General features: G+C 42.9%; 1 protein-coding gene across 4 annotated transcripts in view; it reads left to right on the top strand.

The window, feature by feature from the left end:
• The window catches only part of phkb (phosphorylase kinase, beta), a 318,068-nt gene that overhangs the window by 59,115 nt on the left and 233,445 nt on the right, over positions 1-25,508 (top strand). For all 4 annotated transcript variants that reach the window (XM_034185351.1, XM_034185355.1, XM_034185336.1 and 1 more), the window contains one exon: positions 289-427. In XM_034185351.1, the coding sequence (XP_034041242.1) occupies positions 289-427 (139 nt within the window). The remainder of the gene's footprint in view (positions 1-288; positions 428-25,508) is intronic.

Consider the following 25,508-nt stretch of genomic DNA (forward strand, 5'->3'; position numbering starts at 1 on the left):
TGTGAGAAAGTGCTTTCCTGCTGCATAATACAGCAATCATGCCAGTTGGCTACCGAGGGTCATGGAAGGCATGTGGCACCACAGAAATGTGAATGTTGAAAAGAATAACAATGTAAAGTGGTTAAAATCTCATATTTTTTATGGGGATCCCTTGACTTCATGCATCTGTTAGGAACATTTTCATTTGTTTTGTAATAAAGATTGTAAACCATTGTCATCTGCAGCGCAGTGTGCTCCAGGTCCATTCTTCAGTGGCAGCTAAATTGTATCCTTTCTGTTTCTACATAGTGAAGATAACCATTCTGAACTACCAGAGTCCTACCACTGGCCTTTTCCCAGTAAAGACATGCCCAAACTGCAAAGAGGCCAAAATACGGGACTCCCTGTACTGTGCTGCTGGTGCTTGGGCTCTGGCATTGGCCTATCGGTAAGTAAGCTTTCAACACTCACACAACTGTTGTTGGTTCTCTTTTAGATGCTCCCATTTGTTCAGGGTCACCACAGTGGAGCCAGTACAGATTCCCACTGGGATTTGACTCTTCCTCCACCCCTTAAGTCGGATGTCTTTTTTGACGCAATTCCAGTTTTACTCAGAGAAACACACACAGCCTCTGGTCTCTCATCAATTTTCCAATCAGGACCTACCCTGCTTAGCTTCTGAGATCTGAGGGGATCACTTGAACACAAAGCAGGAACCCACATACAATTTGCATTATTTATTTTTCTATACTTGTGCCAGTGAAGCAACTGTGGAGGCAGTTATTTAGTAAAGTCGCACAGTGTCACTTCTCATTGTTCTCTGTACATTAAAAAGAAGCCATAAATCTTATACCCCCATCACACATAGCCAGAATGAGGCAGAATGGCATCAGAATGATGATTCGGCCCACATCTGAAAAGTGTCCAGTTGCAGTTCGAAAACGTTCTGACAGCCATCTGGGAGAGTCCACGCAATTGGACTAATTGGTCAAAATCGGCTGGTGGCACCGAGTGTGATGCACATATTCGAAACCTTCCGGGGGCCGTTGAGATGGGACACCTATCCGATGATGATACATGTGCAATTTGAGCACCATCTGACTGCAATTTACATATTCTGATGGCAGAAAAACAGGATCCAAAATGATTTGAGCGAGTACGAGGGAACCTGCAGATGGATCTTGCATGGCAAAGCCTGCTGGTATGACCTGCATGTGTCATGTATAATAATGTCCACCTCCAATGTCTCCCCCCCTCCCCCCTGGAGCACAAAGGAACTGTTGATATGTATGTGGCATGCTACATCATGTACAGTGAATGTGAACAGCGGCTATCAAACCGAAAGCACCGTGTGCTGCTGTGCACACGTCGCAGCAAATCTGAACAGGCTGTTATATCCACAGTAGACCTTACAGTATAGATATTTGTCCATTCTTTCCCATGGGCGATGTAAATAATGTGAACTATTGTCTCTGTCATATCCGTATATGCACTACGGGCAGCTGCGCCTCTCCGTGGTCTCATGCACAGTAATGCGTCATTGCATGTGTCAGACTCGGAGCTGAATGGATCTCACCGCTGTAATATATGATCACCTTCTATCTTCATATGACGTGAAACTGTTGTGCCAGGCTGTGACAGCATTAATAAACATGAATTTCACCTCCAACAGCGGCAAAGGACTGTTTCACAATGCAGTGTAGACATAGAGCTGGGACCACAGCCTGTGGTTAAAATCCTCTCACTCTGCTGCTGTGTGCTGTAATCAACCATGCAAAAATAAATCCCATGTGATAAGCCAACCATCGTGGTGTACAGAGTTGTGTTGTGCTGCTGAAGTGAGCAAAAACACAAAAAAGAAATTAAACTTGCCTGGAAAGGCTGCATCTGATGCATGGGACAGCATGGCCCACTGCCAGCAATGTCCAGCAGCTGGCAACGGCGCGCACATGCGCCGCGCACACATAGCTGCTCATTCAGCCATTGTGACAACACACATACACACACCAAGCGATCAAGTCATCAGTCCAGCACCTCTGCTCTATGCACATGCACGTGAGGTCACTAACGCTGGGAAGTGGAGGACAAGCGCAGAGAACGGCAGCAGCGTTTCTGGATGTTGTTTATGTATGGCTTTTGCTTTGCATGGTAGAGTTTTAACTTGCACTTGTAAATGTAGCAACGAACTGTGTTAACTGACAGTGGTTTTCTGAAGTGTTCCTGAGCCCACGTGGTAAGAGCCTTTACACAATGATGTCGGTTTTTAATGCAGTGCCGCCTGAGGGATCGAATAATCAAGGGCACTCAGTGTTGGTTTTCTGCCTTGCCGCTTACGTGTAGAAAGTTCTCCAGATTCTCTGAATCTTTTGATTATATTATGGCATGGGTTAAAGTTCTCCATCACCACAACGGATTTCTGTCATTTGGAAAATTTAACCACACATACGCGCGCACATTGTGTCATGCGTGTTTTGGGGCCGAAATATGATGCTCTCACTGTCAAAGCAACATCCCATTCTGCGTTAATCAAAGTAGCAGCAGTGTCAGCGTGGATGGCGCCGCACCATGGAGGAAGGGACCCTGTGACTTTTCATTCCTCTCTGCTCTGTTTACTGTTTACCATGAGCCACGGTCCTTCTCTTCCCTGTCTTTGTGGGAACATGGTCAGACCTTCCCCAAGTAGAGCAGGTGACTTTTTACTGTTTGTGTTTTGGCGATAGTGAACCTGATTAAAACTAATCCACTAAGTCGGCGTGATGTCATTGTTTTATATTTGCCATGGCATGGACATTTGGACAGAGCCGAAAGAGCAGCATGAGCGAGTCCAGTGGAGAGGGAGAGAGAGAGGGATTTATCAGTCGGACCTGTGGCCCGGAGGACCGACATCCAGACGGTGGCAGCAGAGAACCAGTCACTCGGAAGAAAAGTGTTTTAATCAGTGAAGTTCCACAAAAACCACACATGAAAGATATTGTTTTTTTCTTTTTTACACGAGGGACCGTAACTTCAGCTTGTCGGTGAGCCGACGTGACACCAGTAACACTGCGAGCATTTGACGGAACGACTCACATCTCATAACAGAGGTCAATATTTTTAACTTCAGTTGATGAACTGGTGAAGTGGCAGATATTAATGATCCAGTCCAGGTCTGAGAGGCTGCCCCTCGGAAAAGCCACGTTAATGAGGAACGAATAAAAACTCTGGTGGGACACGGCAGGCGAGCCTCGTTTCTTGATCGTACCAAGAGTCCTGGTTAGCGACTTTAATCCACAAAAAGGTGAGTCACGATTGATATCTTTAAATGGCTTTGACGAAGTTTAACTTGCGGTACGCTACGTTTGTTTTACGAGTGAGAGCATTTTACTCATTAAATGTGAATAAGCCAGTTTCGAGTTTCTCAGTGCGCATGCAAAATTTGACTTGCTCTTTTAAAGAGCACCCCCAGACCCCCCCCCCCCCCCCCATAATCAATACTGTGTTTCTACTTGACAGTTTGAAGTGACTTTTGTTTCAGAGGGCTTCATACCCATTAAAATTCACCAGAATATACAAAGTTTCTGTGAAGGCTCTCAGTTGTCCAGGTGGTTTCCATAGTAGACAAGTTTGAATCTTTGACTGGACTGGGTTGCTTGACGTGAGGACGTTTCTCTTCTAATCGCAGAAGCTTCCTCAGCTAAAATTCTTGCTCTGGTAGTCTGACTGCTGTCTTGACTCTTGTAGAGAAGAATAACAGAAGCCAACAGGGGGCTTCATAGTAAGTCCCTTCGGCTGCTCCCTTGTTTTTACATTAAAATTCACCAGAATATACAAAATTTGACTTGCTCTTTAAAAAAAAAACAAATTTCTGGGGGAGCACCCCCAGACCCCCCAGAATCAATACTGTGTTTTTACTTCACAGTTTGAAGTGACATTTGTTTCAGAGGGCTTCATACCCATTAAAATTCACCAGAATACATAACATTTGATTTGCTCTTTTAAAATTGTTCTGGGGGAGATCTCCCAGACCCCCCAGAATCAATACTGTGTTTTTACGTCACAGTTTGAAGTGACTTTTATTTGTTTCAGAGAGCTTCATACCCATTAAAATTCACCAGAATATACAAAATTTGACTTGCTCTTCTAAAAAATTTCCGGGGGAGCACCCCCAGAACCCCCAGAATCAATACTATGTTTTTACTTCACAGTTTAAAGTGAAGTTTGTTTCAGAGGGCTTCATACCCATTAAAATTCACCAGAATACACAAAATTTGACTTGCTCTTTTAAAAATGGTCTGGGGGAGCACCCCCAGATCCCCCAGAATCAAGACTACACCCCCTGCCCCCACCACCCTTTTATGTACCTTTATGTTCAGATTTTGCATTCTTTTTATGCTTTTTCTCTCTCTCATTAGAGGCTATTTAGAATAGATTTGTATACAGTATTTATTAAGGAAAAAAGAGTATGTGCCCCCAGTATGTTGCATTTTAGGGAATTGCTCGCATTGCTTTTTGCCAGGAAAAAATTTTAGATGAAAATTTATTGCTTTAACCCATGTGTTATGGACTGTAGATGATGGAATCCCTAAATTCCTTGCAATTCAACGTTGAGAAACATTGTTCTGAAACTGTTGGACTTTTTTTTTACGCACTTGTTCACAAAGTGGTGATCCTCGCCCCATCTTTGCTTGTGAACGGCTGAGCCTTTTGGGAATGTTCCTTTTATACCCAATCATGACACTCACCTGTTTCCAATTAACCTGTTCACCTGTGGAATCTTCCAAACAGTTGTTCTTTGAGCACTGTTGCGCCTGTCCCAGCTTTTTTGAAACATGTTGCAGGCATCCATTTCAAAAAGAACAGATATTGCCACAAAAACAAAAAACTCTATCAGTTTGAACATTAAATATCTTGTCTTTGTGGTGTATTCAGTTAAATATAGGTTGAAGAGGATTTGCAAATCATTGTGTTCTGTTTTTATTTACATTTCACACAATGCCCCAAAATTATTGGAATTGGGGTTGTACTTAAGTGTGCTGCAGTGTGCAAAGAAAGGTGGCAAATGATGTAATAAAGCAAAGTGTGTCTAAGATTATGTAGTTTTATATTTGAAAAAGGCAATGAAAACAAAAATAAATCCATGATGCTGTAGGGGTGCAGGACTTTTTAAATGAAAGCAGTGTTGGGTCTACTTATTCTTTTTGCACATTCAGAATTGGCTGGAAATTTGTTAAAGTGAAGCAGAGTTAAATAAAGTAATTCAAGCTTTGATATGTTTTTATCTATTGTACCACAACTTGAGCCAATTTAATTGAAATATGATGCACACTTCATATTTCATTATTTTGTTATATTTGATATAATTTGTTATTAAACATTAGTTGTAAGTAATGTTTAAAATGTAAAAAATGTAGTGTTTGCTGCTGTGTTCTAAATTCTACATACCTTGTCTTTCATGTGAGAGCTGATCAGACACTTTAACACAGACACATTGTAAATGTAAACTCTTTTTATTAAATATTTCTCAACCAAGTCAGAAAAATTTACTCTGTAACACATTTATTTGTTTATTTATTTTTTTGAATACTCGAGTGACATGTAGTGTAATAAATGTAATGTAATAAATAATGTAATAAATGTAATGTATGTCATGGATCGAGGTGACTTGGCACAGAAGGCTGTAGGAGACATATGCAGACTCACAGACACAAGAGTAGGCTTTATCTGGTAAACTGGCAACTGGTTCAGTACACAGGATATCAGTCAGTGGGGCAGAGGAAACAGGCAGGGAACAAGCTGAGACAAAGTCCAAAAAACAAGCAAAGTTCAAACACACGGTGCCGAGGGGTTCCCAAGGCTGAGTCAGAGGCAGAGTCAAAAAGAGCAGAGTTTAGGGATTCGGAGAGGCGGAGATCAGTAAACACAAGCGAGGTCAGAAATATAACGAGGTAAAACAGGACTATGGTGTGAGGCTGCAATGTGAAATAAATTTGACAAACTGGCAAGGAACTGTGGGACTGTGAGGGCTTATATAATGGGCAGGCTAATTAGGGCGTGAACAAGGAACAGGTGTGAAGAAGGTTCTGGAAGGGGTGTGACTGACAAACACAAAAGCAGGTTCAGGATAGTGAAGTGAAACAAAAGCAAAGCAGACAGGCACAAGAGAAATCAGAGACAGAAAAACCAACAGTGAAAAACTTAAAGTGCCAAAAGAAAGATGAGACCCAAAGACTAACAATTATAATGTGAACAAAACAAAAGGGGAAAACTCTGCAATAAAGTGACAAACCCCAAAGGAGACAACAAGAAAAATAAAAGACTATAACCAAAACTAGAACAGAACAGACTCTGGCTGAAGTATAGGGTTAGGGTTACTATTGGCTAAACAGAAAATAAAACCAGGGATGACAGAATACAGGCAATGCAATGAATGACTAAACAACAAATAAATGATAAACAGAGAATGAAACCAGTAACAAAACATTACACAAAGAGAAACAAACAGAACCAAATTAAGACTAAAATGACAGAAGTATAATCATATTAAAAATAAAACGGTAGAATCAGGGCCCTGGGGCTGAGTGATGTTTGTAGGCCCCCCTACTGCACACGATGAACATACCACATGGTTACATTAGATTGTATTATTGTCCTAACAAATATTTTGCACAAACAATGGTGAAATTTTAACAAACTCACTTTAATAACCAAACACAAGCAAAAAATTACAATCATACATAAAGTGCAAAACATATTTAACAATCAACATGTACATTTGTTTAGAATATTGCACTCATGGCCATTAATACTATAAATCAAAGTGCCATTTAGTGATGGAATATAGAACTATTAAAATATTACACTCAATTAAAATAAAAAAACCCAATAGCTAAATATAAATATTTCTAACCACCAAACTGCAATAGTTGAAATGTAAAGTATTATTCTAATAAGTAAACTTATAGTATTGAAATCAGTTATGAACATTTTAAAGCTATGAACAACACTTAACAACATAAACCAAAGAGCCATTTATAAATAAAATATAAAACTACAAAAATTGCACTCAAAAGTAAATACCTCAATAACTATACACAGCATATATTAAAATTGAAATTGATTGTAAACTGTCAAAACTATAAATACTTCAAAATACAAAAGGATCATACAATAAACAAGGAACAGTAGTATTACTTAGATATTGCACTGGTCTACACAACTTAAATCACCAACTAAAGCTAAAATAAAAACAATTGTCAGAAAAAACATACTTTTCAAGCATAAAATAAAGCAGCCTGAATGAAGAAAAGCAAACACACAGCTATCACCACTAATCAATAATAATAATAATTAAAAGCACACACCATATAGACCTTCTTACTAAGGACCATAGAAAGAGTCACAGCTTCAGCACCATTAGGAGGGACAGCTCTTAATCCTGTTAAATACATAAAAAGACAAAATTGTGCAAACAGCTAAAAATCAGTGATAAATTTAAAAAAAATAGATGAGATATTTAAACATTATACAAAAAATATAAATATTATAGAGCAAGCAACTATAAAATTGGTTTAACAGATGCATATACAATCGCAATTTCTACTTAAAACCTCAAATAAACCAGTGGAGTCTTACCTTCTCAGAAATGCCTTTTTCTTGACTTTCTGGTAGAGAAGTCTTTTATGATGTCTTTAAAATCTAGCCCCCGAAGGATGTCGTGCTCTATAGACATGAGTGAAAGATGGCTGAGTCTGTCCTGGTGCATGCTTGATCGTAGCTGGGATTTAACAATGGACAGTTTGGAAAATGAGCGTTCACCAGCAGCATTTGTAACTGGCAGTGTCAAATATAACCTTAACGCAATGTCTGTGTTTGGAAATACTGTCTGGAGTTGTTTTTTCCGAATGTCTTTAAGCAAGTCTATGGCTGAGTTGTTGCTCCCTGTTTGGTTTTTTATGAAATCGCGAAAATGTACAACCTCTTCAACAAAGTCCTCCGTTAAATCAGTTTTAGATTTGTTATATAGCTTGGTTGCAGCAATGCGAAGGCTTTGGGATGAAATTGATTTCAAATTATTTAAAACTCCAAAGATTTCACACAGACCGTTGTAGGACTTGTACCTCCTGTCAAGCTCTGACACAAGGCAATCAATGACAGTGAGATAAATAAATGTATGGAACCGTTGTACTGACGGGTCAGGTTCAGCTGATTCATCTGCATGTCTTTTTCTTTTTCTTTGTCTCTGTGTGTCTGCCCTGTACTCAGCTGACACAGTGGGGGACATCTTTTTAGCAGCAGTTTCAAACAAATGAAATTTGTCCCTCAGTCCAGATACATAGTCCCGTAATGATTTCACTAAATCTACTGCATTGCACAGATCTAAGTTGATGAAGAGCAGTACTGACATTTTGGACCTGTCCTAGAATGGTATTCCACATATTGCATAGCGGAGCAATTTCGATTCTGTCCATTTTTTTGTTTAGAACTCTGGCTTCTTCTCTTGTGCTTATATTTTGTTTTTCATCAGCTACGATTGCTTGGAGGGCTTTTTGTATGTTGACATAATTGCCACATAGGCCTTTTGTAGGCTGCATGAGCAGACCATCTAGTGTCTGATAAAGTTTTTAAAGTCTCTATTCTTTGGCTTTCATTAGGTTGCAGCACTGCTGTGATTATCTGCCAACATGAAGTGCTTTTTGAAATAAAGTTGTACAGCGTTTGAACAAAACTAAAAAACTGTTCAGTTTCTTCACAACACTTTACAGTGTTTACCCCCAAAAGGTTTAGTGTGTGAGCTGCACATGGTACCCATTCAGCCAATGGGGTGACCTGCCTTATGCGTGCTTGTACACCTTTATATGTCCCAGACATATTGCTTACATTATCATAGCACTGCCCCCTGCAGTTGTTGATGTCTATTCCCATGTCCTCTAATGCCTTGGTAACTGTTTGGAATAGTGTATCTCCAGTGTGGCTAGAAATGGGTAGAAATTTCACAAAGCGCTCTTCAATATCTCCTTCTGGTGAAACATATCTGAGTATAAATGTAAGCTGATCGACATGAGTAATGTCTGGGGTTGAGTCTACACTAACAGAAAAATATTTGGCTATTTTTACCCTGCTTATGATTTCACTGAGCACTCTTTCTCCCATTAAGTGAATGAACTCGTCACAAATGTTTAATGACAGAGGGTGTTCCTTTTCCTGCATTCCCATATTTCTCAATGTGGGCTTTTAAAAAGGGGTCAAACTGGCTGATAAGTTCCATACATCCCAGGTAGTTCCCATTGTCTTTATCACCAAATCTGTGATTGCTTCCTCTAAAAGCCAGCCCTCGCTCTGATAAAAATGTCACAACACTCACTGCTCTTTGTCGAACATTTGTCCAATATTCACATTCCTCATTGAATTGTTTAATGAGCTCTGTGTCCACAGTCCCACGTTCAGCTGATTGGTTAATGTATGCTACCATGGCCATTCTGTGAATCTGGCTGTTCTCATACTCTGCAATTCTTTCTGTGGCATGCTTCCAATCTGAGAAGCCCAAGTTGGAAAAGGGGGACAGAGCACTTTCACACCAAAGGTTGCCTTAAAAGTCCCAAAAGCACTGAAAAATGAACTTTAATATAATGCAAAAGTCTTGTCGTTATTTCACAGAGTGTATATTGGGAAACATTTGTGCCAAATATCAAGGCTGGAAGTCACTTGGAAGTACGAAATTAATTAGTTCTAACATTGCAGGAAGGTAAAATTGACATTTTGTGAAAAATTCACGTTAGTAGTCATAGTTCACCCTATAAATGGCTTGGGTCCCATACAGTGCACCAGTATATCAGGGACCTGTTTATGGAACACAGAGACCAAATTATCAGACACTGGATGATATATTTTTGAAAATTTTGTATCTGGAGGAATATTTCTGTATATTTTAAGGGTCACCTCACACTTCAACTGAGTGCAAATGAGAAATAGGCCCAAGTTCACTGCTAAAATGCCTTTTTTAGGAAGATGCACCAAAATACTAGGTCACCAGAAAGTTTCAGCTTCCAGTTGCCTCTACTTTTTTGTCACGGCTTAGATCAAATTGTATCACATAATTTGGTTTTCTGTTCAGGAGAGGACAGCATGTTTAACATCGCTTTGCATCCAACAAATGACTGCAATCATGTAATTAACATGATTACATCTGAGCAACAAATCTGAATGATGTCTTCTGTTTGAAAAATAAAACACTTTTTCACAGTTGCATGAACTGTAATAATAAAAAAAAGGCTGAACAATTCTTTATATCACATTACATGACAAATTTAATTGAGAAAGAATTATAATTCACACCCCAGTGACCTGGAGCCACAGCTTTACTTATTGATTTAAAAGGAGAGCAAGTAAAAATAGTCCAGTCACTCAGAGAAATTACAGTGGAGTGAGTTTTTGGGTATAAGAACATTAGTTCAGGAGAGGACATTTTGTTTAACACAGCATCTTCTAAACAGTCCATTGGTAAGAATGACCAAGGTATATTAGATTCAAATGATTTGACATAACTCACCCACAAATCAAGTTGTTTTATTGTCCTAAATACCTTTTAACTGATCAATAGGTAAAAAGTGGCTTGCTAAGTTACCTACAAATGGTTGCGTATTCACACACTACTCAAAACCTTTGTTCACCAAACAAGAAAATCTGATTTTCTTTAACACAAGTAACCAAACAAACTTGCTCTTAATCTTACGTAACACTCATTTTAACATGCCAACGTCCTAACTCTAGAGAAACCTATTTGTTTCAAATGAGAACAAGAAACAGTGAAAAACAACAACAGAATAATTACACTGGCTTCCTTTCCAACAGACACAATAGTACAAGAAGTACACAAGGTGATATGACCTTAAATCACCTGCCTAAACAATACATTTGGTGAAAATGTGTAAATAATGAATAGAACTTACCTTAAAATGACATATTCTTGGACTGTTAAAAATTGATGTCCCCTCCTGAACACTGGCCTACCCAACCTTGCAGCAGCACCAGCTCTAGGCTAATGATAGCCTGGGTGCAAAGGTTTGCTGAAATTGTGAACTGGACATGTTCCCCTTTTTCTAATCCAATCAAATCAGCTGCCACTGAAAAATGATACAATGTATCAAATTTGACCTGTCTGCCTGTTGTGTTGTTTATCTCTTCAGTTGCACTCGGTTAACCCTTGACCTTGAAGTCAGGCTATTTATAATTTTTAAACAGGGCACTTGTCGTAATTGACTTTTCCAGTCAATTAGTTGTGTCCTATTCTTATGTGATATGTCTAAATCAATGGTATTAGACACTCTGTTCAGGAGAGGACATTTACTTTAACAACATTCAAGTGAATATCTCTCAACTATTTCTTTGAATGAGACAATATCTAGTAGGACTGATTTAGTTAGGTCCCAAACATTCCAGAAAAATTGCTGTTGTCACAAACTGAGCTATATTCTCAATGTTATCCATTGTTCAGGAGAGGACAGGTTTTTAACACGGATTCTATGTCAAGATTTGTGATACAGCGAAAAATGTCATGCCAGTGTGTAAAAGGTTTTAATTGGTTGTGAATCTTTAAATGGTTAATAAAGCCATTCTTAACTATGTTTTCTAAATAATAATGTGCTATATACCATAAGTTACTGAAGCATGTTCAGGAGAGGACATTCAATAATTTTGTTTAACACGAAAGGACACAATTCAGTTAAATTGGCATAAAAACTGAACGAATTGACCAATTTCCATGAAATTTGAAACGGGTATTGCCAGGATGACTACACATATCAAGGAAACATCTGCACTACCATTTCTAAAACAGAAACCATTTGACACTGAATGCAACATTTTGAAATTTATTTTGGGACTCCAAATTCAGTGAAAAAGACGTTAAAATTTAGCAATTTTTCTGAAATACTGATGCTATGAAAACGATTTTTGGCGTGCAGGTTCATCCTACCCTCATGCATATTCAGTGCGAAAAAGAGCAAGATCTGTTGGCTTCTGTGTCTTGTATGGCCCTTGGAACCTTCAACTAGAAAAAGGCAACCTTTGGTGTGAAAGTTATTGTACTTGGCCCCACAAATCTTAGAAACATGGTGTCTAACCAGATCCTTACTCTGGATGGCATTACCCTGACCTCTAGTAATACTGTGAGAAATCTTGGAGTCATTTTTGATCAGGATATGTCATTCAAAGCGCATATTAAACAAATATGTAGGACTGCTTTTTTGCATTTACGCAATATCTCTAAAATCAGAAAGGTCTTGTCTCAGAGTGATGCTGAAAAACTAATTCATGCATTTATTTCCTCTAGGCTGGACTATTGTAATTCATTATTATCAGGTTGTCCTAAAAGTTCCCTAAAAAGCCTTCAGTTAATTCAAAATGCTGCAACTAGAGTACTGACGGGGACTAGAAGGAGAGAGCATATCTCACCCATATTGGCCTCTCTTCATTGGCTTCCTGTTAATTCTAGAATAGAATTTAAAATTCTTCTTCTTACTTATAAGGTTTTGAATAATCAGGTCCCATCTTATCTTAGGGACCTCGTAGTACCATATCACCCCAATAGAGCGCTTCGCTCTCAGACTGCAGGCTTACTTGTAGTTCCTAGGGTTTGTAAGAGTAGAATGGGAGGCAGAGCCTTCAGCTTTCAGGCTCCTCTCCTGTGGAACCAGCTCCCAATTCAGATCAGGGAGACAGACACCCTCTCTACTTTTAAGATTAGGCTTAAAACTTTCCTTTTTGCTAAAGCTTATAGTTAGGGCTGGATCAGGTGACCCTGAACCATCCCTTAGTTATGCTGCTATAGACGTAGACTGCTGGGGGGTTCCCATGATGCACTGTTTCTTTCTCTTTTTGCTCTGTATGCACCACTCTGCATTTAATCATTAGTGATCGATCTCTGCTCCCCTCCACAGCATGTCTTTTTCCTGGTTCTCTCCCTCAGCCCCAACCAGTCCCAGCAGAAGACTGCCCCTCCCTGAGCCTGGTTCTGCTGGAGGTTTCTTCCTGTTAAAAGGGAGTTTTTCCTTCCCACTGTAGCCATGTGCTTGCTCACAGGGGGTCGTTTTGACCGTTGGGGTTTTACATAATTATTGTAAGGCCTTGCCTTACAATATAAAGCGCCTTGGGGCAACTGTTTGTTGTGATTTGGCGCTATATAAAAAAATTGATTGATTGATTGATTGAAAGTGCCCGACAGTTCTCTGCTCTTACCAAATATTTTGCATGCAAAGCAAAATACATTTCCCTGTTGTGGTGAGTAACACAGCTAATCTCTGTGCACATTTTCTCCATTGACCAATTTGTGATTAAAATGGGCTTTGGAAAAAAATCTACGCTGGTGCTTGTATGTGCGTTCAGAGGCAGACACATCAGACTCTCTATTTTGACACGAAGTGGGTCCCATTTTAGCCCAATAGGCGCGTACCTGTTCATCTGCAGGCAGTCCCCATAGAGTGGGATCAGTGCTGTAAGGGTCATGCCCCCTTGTCTGTCCTCCTGTTCTGGCACCGCTGGCGCTGCTGCTTGCCTCAGTAGCAGCAGGTGTTGTCTGGCCTCCTGCTCCGGCACCGCTGGCACTGCTGCTTGCCTCAGTAGTTGCAGGTGTTGTTGTTGACTCCTCCTGATGTAAAGTTGCTAAAGTCCCAGGACATGATGAGGCCTCTTCTTCCTCTCCTTTGCTCAGTTTGCTGAGACCCCCCTCCTCCTCCTCCGCTCCACAACTGCCGCAGGTTCCACTCTGACCGCCGACACCATCCCCGCCATTATCACCAGTGACAGCGGCGGGAGAAACACCTTCCTCTTCGCTTGTGGCATTTGCGCTTACAGGTTTAAAATACCCAGTTAACTTGGGTATCTGCTTTAATAGCTCTTTGCCACAGGCCTCCTTTTCTTTTAAGGGCCTTTCTTTTCAGCGCCCCACTCTCAAACTTTCTCTTCCCTGGAGCCTGCTGTCCCGACATGTTCTTGCAGGATTGCATTCAGCGTATTGACACACACCTGCCATTCACGAGTGAACGTTCTCCAATCCGATTCGCTGTTGCTTGGCAACCTAATGGGTGGGCAGTTTTTTTTGTCACGGGTTCAACCGGACGCCACAATTTAAAGTGACTGACAGATTAATCAACAAATTACATATTACCTGCACATTTTTTTTCGCATTGTGATAGGCCCCTGGGCTTCAGCCAGCCTAACCCCTGCGTTAAGGCGGCTATGGGTAGAATCCTCAGATGAGGCCTGAACATGAATAATGGATAAAACCAGACATGAAACAGGAGTCGGGGCAGAACCTGACAATGTAATAATTTAAAAAGTCTTGTTAAACTTGTAGTCATTAAACAAATGTGGTTCATTACATGTTGGCTTTTAGATTCCTAGGTTAGAAGAAAGCTGTAAGTTAACCAATTCCATTTATTCTTCCAAGCATTCTGGAGGGTGCATGCTGGTGTCCACTCTATAGTGGCCTTTCCAGATGTATGCTCAAACACACAGCAGGTTGACCCCTCCTCCTTTCCCTTCCTCCTACAGACAGGAGAGAGGGACACACAGTGACTCATTGATGGCAGCAAAGAGAACCATAGTAAACAAAGACAATGTTATTCTAAAAATTGAGTTTTGAACGTTTTGAATGCATGGCATGTCCCACATATTGGAGAATATATGTCCCGGAAGTTTCTCTCAAGGGCGTTCCATCCCAGGAACGCAGCCTTGATGATTTTGCATCAGGACAGCGCCAGTCAAAACCCTGGTTTTCTATAGAGACTCGGAACAGCCGAAATGAAAATTGCATTGTGTTATTTTTAAATAATTAATTTACATTTTATTGCATGAAACAAGTATTTGATATCATAGAAAAACAGACCTTAATATTTTGTACAGAAACCTTTGTTTGCAATTACAGAGGGGAGACGTTTCCTGTAGTTCTTGACAAACATTGCACACACTGCAGCAGGGATTTTGGTCCACTCCTCCATACAGATTGCCTCCGGATCTTTCAGGTTTCGGGTTTCAGCTCCCTCCAAAGATTTTCTAATGTATTCAGGTCTGGAGACTGTCTAGGCCACTCCAGGACCTTGAAATGCTTCTTACAGAGCCGCCACTCAGTTGCCCTGGCTGTGTGTTTTGGGTCATTGAGTCAGGCTGCAAGGATACATGGCACAAGAAGTGGGTGGACTCAACATGCAGACTCCCAGACCAGGCGTTGGGGGAATTAGTAACTTTAATTTGAGCCAAGGTACGGTACACAAGTAATCAGTCAGCGGAGCAATGGTACAGGCAGAGCTAGGCAAAGACACAGTCATGAACAAGCAGGGTCCAAAGGCACAAGCAAGCACAGTTATCAGGGCTGAGGCAAAAAGGGTGAGGGCAAAAATACAGAGCAGGATCGAGAAACATGGCAAGACAAAACAGGACTGAAAAAAGAGCTGGTAAGTGCACGGAGACAACAAACTGGCAAAGGAGTGGTGGCTGGGAACAGTTTCAGTAAGCAGGCGAGGATTAGGTAACAAGAAACGTGTTAGGGAACATTCTAGAAAGGTCGATCCAGTCAGACTCACTGTCAGCAAGCGAGTGCTCGGACGGGAGCTGCGCCTCGGGGTCCCTCACCCAATCAGGGAGTCTCTTCTCAGCAAAGATATTGTCCAGGCCCTGCAGTTCAGGGAAAATGTCAAATGGCCAGGTGTTCAATTCCCCTAGCATCAGGCCTGATCAAGATAATCAGACTTCTCCTTGGTGGCGTAGCAGTCACGAAAACACACAAAAAAGGTGAGATCTGAAAAAAATATCCTTAATCGCACCAATGTCCTGGTTTATGGCGTATGAGTTCATGGCAGTTGTGGAGTCCGCGAAGTCCATGTTATGGCCAGTTTGTTCTGTCAGGCTGTGAGGATGCATGCCGTAAGAAGTGGGTGAACTCAACATGCAGACTCCCCGACCAGGCGTTGGAGTAAAACAATTAGTCATCTTTAATTTGGGCCAAGGTATGGTACACAGTAGGGATGGGTACCGAGAACTGGTTCCTTTCGGGTATTGTTTTCTGCAGCGCGGCTTTGCTTTGAACCTTGACCCAATTGAAGCAGTGTTTCGCAGATTGAAGCAGTGCTTCGATTTGCTGCTTCATTGATTCATTGTTTTATTTTGCTTTATCTTAATTTTTCCCAGCTAAAATCCTAAAGAACATATATCTGTGAGTAATATTTACCTTTTTTATGCTATCCCAACCTGTTATGGTCTTTTGAAACAGTTGATAGATGTATTTTAGAACTTAAAAACGGGACCAATGCTAACGCGTTAGCATGTCTATGGCATTTTCAATGTTAAAGTTAGCATTAAGCTGTTCGCGTCTCAGCGTGTTTGTGTACATTTGTTTTCTGTATAATAATTAATGGCTCAGCGGTTGTTGTCGTAAAAGAGTCAAATTGTATTTTTTTATATTTTTATTCGTATATTAATAATAATAGCAACAACAACAATAATAGTAATAATAACTAATAATGCTACAGTACAGTTTTAGAGAAAGAGACAAAAAGAACCTGATGAAACAAAACACAACAGAAAAGATAAAACCAACTAACAATGAAAATAAATAAATACATATAGAAATAAATGTTTTCTGTGAACATCGAGTGACTCTTACACCTCCACTTCATCCTTTATTTAAGTTTAATGACAATTTGTTTCGGTCAAACCATATTTTCAATTTATTAATTTCTTCAGTGATTTCCTCCAAAACGATCTGCCAAGGTAGAAAACTGCTGCATCCCAGTAAGAGCAGAATACTACTGGAATGAATTTGAATAAGGAAAGTTGTTTTTTTTCTCACCAAAATGGATGCTCCACTCACTGCAGTTTATTGTCTGGAATAGTCCCAGATTGCATTTCAGAGCTTCTAGAATTCAAACATTTTTGTGCGGGTGGTGTTGGGAGGTGTTTTGGGTTACGGCTTTTTTGTTTTTCACCACTTTCATCCATGAATATGTCAATCATGAGTCACTTTTGTGAGGATTAAAGTAACTAACTGGGGCTCCTGTCTTGTTGGGAGAAAGAAACGAGAATCATCCTCCGTTCTGTTGACACAGCTCCAAATGCTACGCGGCTCTCTGCCGAGTCAAGTTTGAACGATAGAGTCCAGCCGGAATTAATAAATTCAAAGCGATACACTGTTTAAATCAATTGACACCTCTTTGCAAACATTGTAATACAAACAAACTGCAGTCGATCAAAACATTTTTTTCCTCCCAAAATCAGACGTCCCCCGCTGACATGCAGCGGCCGGCTGAGCTCAGCTCAGCGGTATGGAGAGATATTCATGCCAAAATGTCTGAAAGGAAATGCTTATGACAAAAACTACAGATTTTATTTGTTTTTATTTATGTCAAGAGATCAAGGATCCAGTGACCAATTTAAAATGTTGTTGGCAGAAAACCTGTAAAGCCTATTTTTACTACACAGAAAATTCAGAAGAGATATCGATAAGGGAATCGATAAGCAGAATCGGTAATAGCATCGATATAGATAAAATCTTATCAATACCCATCCCTACTTCTCACCAAGCTGCTTGCCTGTTGTCCTGTAGTCCATCCCAGCTTTGTGCAGGTCTACAGTTTTGTCCCTCGTGTCTTTAAACAGCTCTTTGGTCTTGGCCATGGTGGATAGATTGGATTGTGATTGATTAAGTGTGTGGACAGGTATCTTTTATGCCAGTAACGCGTTCAACAATCTTCATAAAGAAAAACTAACAGGTCTGTGAGAGCCAGAATTCTTGCTGGATGGTAAGTGATCAAATACTTGTTTCATGCAATAACATGCAAATTATTCATCACTCATCTTTAACCGCATTTCCGGTTTCGGGTCATAGGGGCAACAGCTTCAGCAGTGGACCCCAGACTTCCCTTTCCCTTGCCACATTGACCATTTCTGACTGGGGGATCCCAAGGCATTCCCAGGCCAATGTGGAGATATAATCTCTCCACCTAATCCTGGGTCTTCCCCGGGGTCTGCTCCCAGATGGACGTGCCCAGGAGGCATCCTTACGAGATGCCCGAACCACCTCAGCTGGCTCCTTTCAACGCGAAGGAGCAGTGACTCTACTCCGAGCTCCCAACGGATGACCGAACCTCTCACCCTATCTCTATGGGAGACACCAGCTACCCTCCTGAGGAAGCCCATTTTGGCCGCTTGTACCCGCGATCTAGTTCTTTCGGTCATGACCCAACCCTCACCCAACACAGCTCTCACTTTGCGAGCACAGAGATTGGATGATCCTGAAGAGAGTACCCTACTCCTGGAGAGGGGCCGGGCGCTCCACTTTTCTGGCGTTGCCCACTGGGAGAGGCAGCGGGCAGGGGTAGCATTGCTCGTTGCTCCCCAGCTCAGTCGCCATGTGTTGGAGTTCACCCCGGTGAACGAGAGGGTCACGTCCCTACACCTTCGGGTTGGGGACAGGTCTTTCACTGTTGTCTTGGCCTACAGAATACCAGACCAGGGTACTAGATAGTGCTCTGACTTTGGACTCCACTGTTTTCTAGAGGTACTTCAACGCCCATGTGGGCAGCGACAGTGAGACCTGGAGGGTGGTGATCGGGAAGCATGCCCTCCCCGATCTGAACCCTAGTGGTGTTCAGTTGTTGGATTTCTGTGCTAGCCACAGTTTGTCCATCACGAACACTATGTTTGAGCACAAGGGTGTCCATAAGTGCACGTGGCACCAGGACACCCTGAGCCGGAGGTCGATGATCGACTTTGTAGTCGTATCATCTGACCTTTGGCCACGTGTCTCGGACACTCTGGTGAAGAGAGAGGCTGAGCTGTTTACCGATCACCACCTGGTGGTGAGTTGGATCCGTTGGGAGGGGAGGAAGCCGGTCAGATCTGGCAGGCCCAAACATATCATGAGGGTCTGCTGGGAATGACTGGTGGAACCCTCTGTCAGCGAGGCCTTCAACTCCCACCTCCGGGAGAGCTTCTCCCAGGTCCTGGGGGTTGGAGACTTGGAGTCCTCCATTGTCGATGTGGCCGCTCGCAGCTGTGGTCGCAGGGTCTCTGGTGCTTGTCGCGTCAGCAATCCCTGAACCTGGTAGTGGACACCGGAAGTAAGGGATACCGTCAAGCTGAAGAAGGAGTCCTACTTGTCTTTGTTGGCAGGTGGGACTCCGGAGTCAGCTGACAGGTACCGGCAGGCCAAGCGTGCTGCAGCCTGTGCAGTCACAGAGGCAAAACCTCGGGTCTGGGAGGCATTTGGGAAGGCCATGGAGGAAGACTATCTCCACCAACACTGTCTACAGTGCGGGTGGGGAGCTATTGACTTTGACTGGTGATGTTGTCGGGTGGTGGAAGGAACACTTTGAGGATCTCCTCAATCCCATCGTCACATCTTCCGAAGAGGAAGCAGAGACTGGGGACTCAGAGGCGGACTCGTCCATCACTCAGGGCAAAGTCACCGAGGTGGTCAGAAAGCTCCTAGGTGGCAAGACTCCCGGGGTGGATGAAATCCTTCCGGAGTACCTTAAGTCTCTGGATGTTGTGGGTTTGTCTTGGTTGACACGTCTCTGCAACATCGCGTGGCAGTCGGGGACAGTGCGTCTGGATTGGCAGACCGGGGTGGTGGTCCCTCTGTTTAAGACGGGGTGCCGGAGGATGTGTTCCAACTACAGGGGGATCATACTCCTCGGCCTCCCCTGTAATGTCTATTCCAGAGTACTGGAGAGGAGAATTCGACTGATAGTCGAACCTCGGATTCAGGAGGAGCAGTGTGGTTTTCGTCTTGGTCGCAGCACACTGGACCAGCTATACACCCTCGTCCATCGGGTGCTTGAGGGTTCATGGGAGTTTGCCCAACCAGTCCACATGTGTTTTGCGGATCTGGAGAAGGCATTCGACCGTGTCCCTCGAGGCGCCCTGTGGGGGGTGCTCCGGGAGTATTGGGTCCGGGGTCCTTTGTTAAGGGCTATGCGGTCCCTGTACGACCGCAGCAGGAGCTTGGTTCGCATTGCCGGTAGTAAGTCAAGCCTGTTTCTAGTGCACATCGGCCTCCGCCAGGGCTGCCCTTTGTCACCGGTTCTGTTCATTATCTTTATGGACAGAATTTCTATGTGCAGTCAGGGTGTAGAGGGGGTCCGGTTTGGGGACCACAGAATCTCGTCTCTGCTGTTTTGTGGACGATGTGGTTCTGTTGGCTTCGTCAAATCAGGACCTTCAGCGTGCACTGGAGCGGTTTTCAGCCAAGTGTGAAGTGTCCAGTATGAGAATTAGCACCTCCAAATCCGAGGCCATGGTTCTCGACCGGAAAAAGGTCGGTGGAGTGGCCTTGCCTCAAGTGGAGGAGTTTAAGTAACTCGGGGTCTTGTTCACGAGAGAGCGACGGATGGAGCATGAGATCGACAGACGGATCGGTGCAGCATCTGCAGTGATGTGGTCGCTGTATCAGACCGTCGTGGTGAAGAGAGAGCTGAGCAGGGGGCAAAGCTCTTGATTTACCAATTGATCTACGTTCCGACCCTCATCTATGGTCATGAGATTTAGCTCATGACCGAAAGAACAAGATCGCGAGTTCAAGCGGCCAAGATTAGTTTCCTCCGCAGGGTGGCTGGGCGCTCCCATAGAGATAAGGTGAGGAGCTCAGTCACTAGGGAGGAGCTTGGAGTTGAGCTGCTGCTCCTCCACATCGAAAGGAGCCAGCTGAGGTGGCTCGGGCATCTTTATCGGATGCTCCCTGGACGCCTCGCTGAGAGGTGTTCCGGGCATGTCCCCTCGGGCGGAGGCCCCGGGGAAGAACCAGGACACTCTGGAGGGACTATGTCTTGCAGCTGGCTTGGGAATGCCTCGGGGTTCCCCTGGAGGAGCTGGGGGAGCTGTGTGTGGATCGGAAGGTCTGGGCGGCTTTGCTTGAGCTGCTGCCCCCACGACCCGACCTCGGATGAAGTGGAAGAAAATTGATGGATGGATGTTTTGGAGGCGTGGACACTAAGGAAAGTGGAAAGGGAAGTGGATATTTTTTTTTAGCACCCTTTATAATCATTTAAATTGTAACATACTCAAGCTAGTTTATTGAAATATATATATATATATATATATATATATATATATATATATATGTTACGGCCCGGCTCAAAAGCCGCAACAAAAAGTGAGGCACACACAGAAGCATGGATATTTTTAACCCTTTGTAGGGCATTTATTATAAAAAAGAAAAGGAAAGGAAGGCGTAGCGGAATAAGCCAGAGGACCAAGCCAGGACCAAGCGCACGCGGCCTCTCCCCATGCCGCAATCTGGAGGAGGGAGGAGGAGCACCGAAGAGACGGGAACTCCCTCCTTTTATAGCCCCACGGCAGGAAGCAGAGTCAGCGCCTCCCGGTGGACAAGACCTCAAAACACACAACAAATGTATTAAGACAACATAACAAGCACATTAGGACGGCCGCAAAGGGCCGTCACCCCCCCCCAAAAAACACAGATCCCACCAGGACCCTGTGCAATGTGGCTCCTATAAAGGGGCCTGTGACAAAGCGTCCGCTGCCAGATTTTCTGCTTCTTTAATATGTTTTATGTCCAAATTATACGTTTGTAGGTTCAGAGACCACTGTCAAAAACGTTAGTGGATTATGGTCAGTATAAACAGTAATTTTGGTACCACCACACAAGTACACTTCAAAATGTTTTAAGGCCAAAATCAATGCAAGTGTCTCTTTTTCAACAGTTGAATAATTTAGCTGGTGTTTTTCAAATGTATTTGAAAAATAGCTAACAAGTCTATCCAAACCAAAATTAACACATTGCATCAGAACCGCTCCAGTCCCCACGTGACTTGCATCCACGTACAACTGAAATGGTTGGTTTAAACGTGGGGTGGCCAACACCGGAGCTGCACAGGGGAGCTTCTTCACACTTTCAAATGCCTGATGACAAAGAGAAGACCAGACAAATTTAGCATCTTTGAACAACAGATTAGTTAACGGCGCAACAACTGAAGAAAAGTTCTTGAAAAAACAACGATAATAACCGACCAGTCCAAGAAAACACATAAGTTCTTTTTTAATACTAGGAACCAAAAATTCCGCGATGGCTTGAACTTTAGCTGCAACCAGACGGACTTCCACCTGACCAACTACACAACCCAAATAGGTAACAGTCGCCCTCGCAAACTCACACTTTGCAAGATTTTAGGTCAGCCTCGCCCCGGCCAGATGAGTGAAAAGCTCCTCCATGCACTCCAGATGTTCTTCCCAGGTGTCAGAATAAACCACCACATCATCCAGGTACACAGCACAACCAGACATATTGCCCACAACAGCATTCATCAACCATTGGAACGTAGCTAGTGCATTTCTAAGTCCAAGCGGCATCACTGTGTAAGAAAACAAACCTGACGGAGTAATAAACGCAGACACCTCACGTGCACGCTGAGACAATGGCACTTGCCAGTAGCCCTTCAAAAGATCAAATTTACTCACAAATTTAGCAGAACCCACCTGGTCTTCCATCTTCCATTTTTGGCAAGGGATAAAAATCTGGTTTTGTAACTGCATTAAGCTTTCGTAAATCGGAACAAAAACGCAATGTATTTTCTGATTTAGGAGCCAAAATACATGGAGACGCCCAACTCGACGCACTTAGCTCCGCCATGCCATTCTCCGACGTATTTTACCTCCGCATCCATATGCTTGCGTTTATCCAAACTGAGCCTGTAAAAGTGTTGCTTAATCAGCCTAGCATCTCCCACATCAATATCATGCTCAATAAAATGTGTACGCCCCGGTATATCTGAAAACAAACATGGAAAGTGATGTATTAAATCACATACCTGTTCAGCATGACACCTAGGCAAATGACGAAACAGCACATCCAAATTTGATAAGACTTCTGAGTTCTTAAGACGCTCCTGTGTAAGAGCACTGTCCAAAGTACCAGCTTCACTGTCACCCCTGTGATCGGTGCCAGTGAGCTGTCCAAGGTACCAGAACTGTCAAGCGTCCCAATATATCTACTTGCCATACATACAACAGAAGCCTCAGCACCCTCTGTTTGCTGTGACACTTCTCTGGAATAGTAAGGTTTTAACAAATTGATATGACACGTTTGTTGCTTTCTCCTGCGTTCAGGCATTGAGATTAAATAATTTTGATTAGAAAGTTGTTCAAGCACAGTGTAAGGATCACTAAACTTCGCTTGAAAAGGTGATGTGTTAACCGGACAAAGGGCCAACACTTGATCACCAGACAAAAACGAACGCACCTTCGAACACCTGTCAAACAGAGACTTCATTTTATTCTGCACAGCAGTCATTTTCAACTTGACCAAATCCCTTGCAACATACAAGTGCTGTCTGAACCCATTGACATAATCTGTCAAATTTATGGGTGGATTTGGCTCCTTTAATCTGTCTGCAACTACAGCCAAAGGACCTTTCACTGTATGTGCGAAGACCAACTCATTTTGGCTAAACCCAGTGCTCTCTTGAGTGACTTCACGAGCAGCCAGCATCAGCCAAGGCAAACCTTCTTCCCAGTCGCCACCCAACTCAGTACAGTAAGCACGCAACAGTGACTTCAAGGACTGGTGAAAACACTCCAAAGCGCCTTGCGACTCGGGATGGAAAGCCATCGCCCTGCTATGCTGCACTCCGAGCTGCTTCAAGACCTGGCCAAACAGACGAGACGTAAAGTTGCTGCCCTGATCCGACTGTATGACTTTCGAAATACCAAACACAGAAATAAACTTTGTATGCGCCCGCACCACTGCCCTAGCAGTTGTTGTCCACAATGGATAAGCTGCCGGATAACGTGTAACTTGACACATCACTGTGAGCAAATATAATGACCCTGACCTTGAACGAGGTAAAGGCCCTACACAATCAATTATTAAATGCTCATATGGTTCGGATGCAACTACAATTGGACTCAATGGAACAGGCTTCAACACTTGATTAGGCTTAGCAGTAAGCTGGCACACGACATGTCTTAATATATAAATAAACGTCCCTTTTTAGACGCGGCCAAAAAAATGGCCCTGGACCCGGTCGTGCATTTTAGTCACCCCGGAGTGTCCAGAGTCATCATGTGCAACCTTTAACACAGCAGTGCAAAATTTATTGGGCACCATGATTTGAAACACAGGATCACTGACAATACCCGCATGGGGCAACAATTTTCTCACCCACAATGAATCCTGAAAAAAGTACCCACACGTGCAATCCAGAACCTCACTCGCTGGGCGCACCTGATCAGAGAGGCCTTTCAAAGACACGTCAGCATGCTGCTCCGCCACCGGCTCACTACAAGACAAGGATACAGGAAAATCAGACAGAGGTACATAAACATTTTTAACACATCTCTCCTTCTTAACCTCATCCTGTGCCATAGTCCGAGTAACAGCACATGCAGTGAACACCTGAGGGAATTGTTTACTGCTCTCATCAGTCTGAGGAAGCAAATAAGGAACTGGCTCCACCTCCTTCTGTACAGCTGACCAAGCAACGTCCTTCCACAAGTGCGCACCAGCCAAACCATTGCCCAAGATAACAGACATACCTTCCACTGGCAATGCAGGACGAACAGCCAAAACTGCATACCCGCTGAACAATTCACACTCAAGCGACACTTTATGCAAAGGAACAAAGAGCACGTTAAGACCCATAACTTGAACTCGAACCCGCGTGCCTGTCTCTGACTCCACAGACAGCGGCAACACATCAGCTCAGATAAACTAGTCAAATGCCCCTGTGTTGCGCAAAATTTTGATACGGACCTGTTTATCATCTCCCACCAATGAGACAAACCCCTCACGAATGAAAGGCAAGTATGAGTCACATGGTTCAGAGCTCACGTTTTCCATCTCAAGTTCCACAGCGTTACGCACCGATGCAGCTAAACCCACTCCTTTGGGCTTAACAGGAGACATTCTTAACTTTAGCAGAGCACAATCTACTTTTAATGTGCCCGTGCCTGAGACAGTAGTGACACACCCATTCACTATCACGCAAAACAGAGTTTTTACTTCCCCCTGTTTCACCCAACTAGACCGACCAAAGCCCTCAGACTGCCCCTCTCTTGGCACAGTGGAACCAAGACACAGGTTTGGAGTCACATTTTGTGAAAAAGACCTATGAGTCAATATATACTCATCTGCCAAAACAGCAGCATCCTAAACATTTGCAGCCTTTTGCTCACTAATATAAGTTGCAATCCTCTCCGGTACACAGTTCTTGAACTATTCCATCAAAATCAAATCTCGCAGCTGATCAAAATTTTTATCATTTTGCACAGCGCACCAATGATCAAGCAATGCAGTTTTATCACGTCCAAACTCCACATAATTTTGATGATCAAGTTTTTTTGTAACACTGAAATTTTTGTCTATATGCCTCTGGCACAAGCTCATATGCTTTCTCCACAGCAGTTTTCACTTTGTCATAAACCAAACTATCTTCCAGTGATAACAAAGCATACGCCTCCTGAGCTTTACCTGTAAACACACATTGCAACAGCACTGGCCAAACCTCCCTCAGCCACTTTAACATCGATGCCAAGCGCTCAAA

Source organism: Thalassophryne amazonica, chromosome 2 (genome assembly GCF_902500255.1).
Source record: "Thalassophryne amazonica chromosome 2, fThaAma1.1, whole genome shotgun sequence".
In the NCBI taxonomy this organism is placed as follows: Eukaryota; Metazoa; Chordata; class Actinopteri; order Batrachoidiformes; family Batrachoididae; genus Thalassophryne; species Thalassophryne amazonica.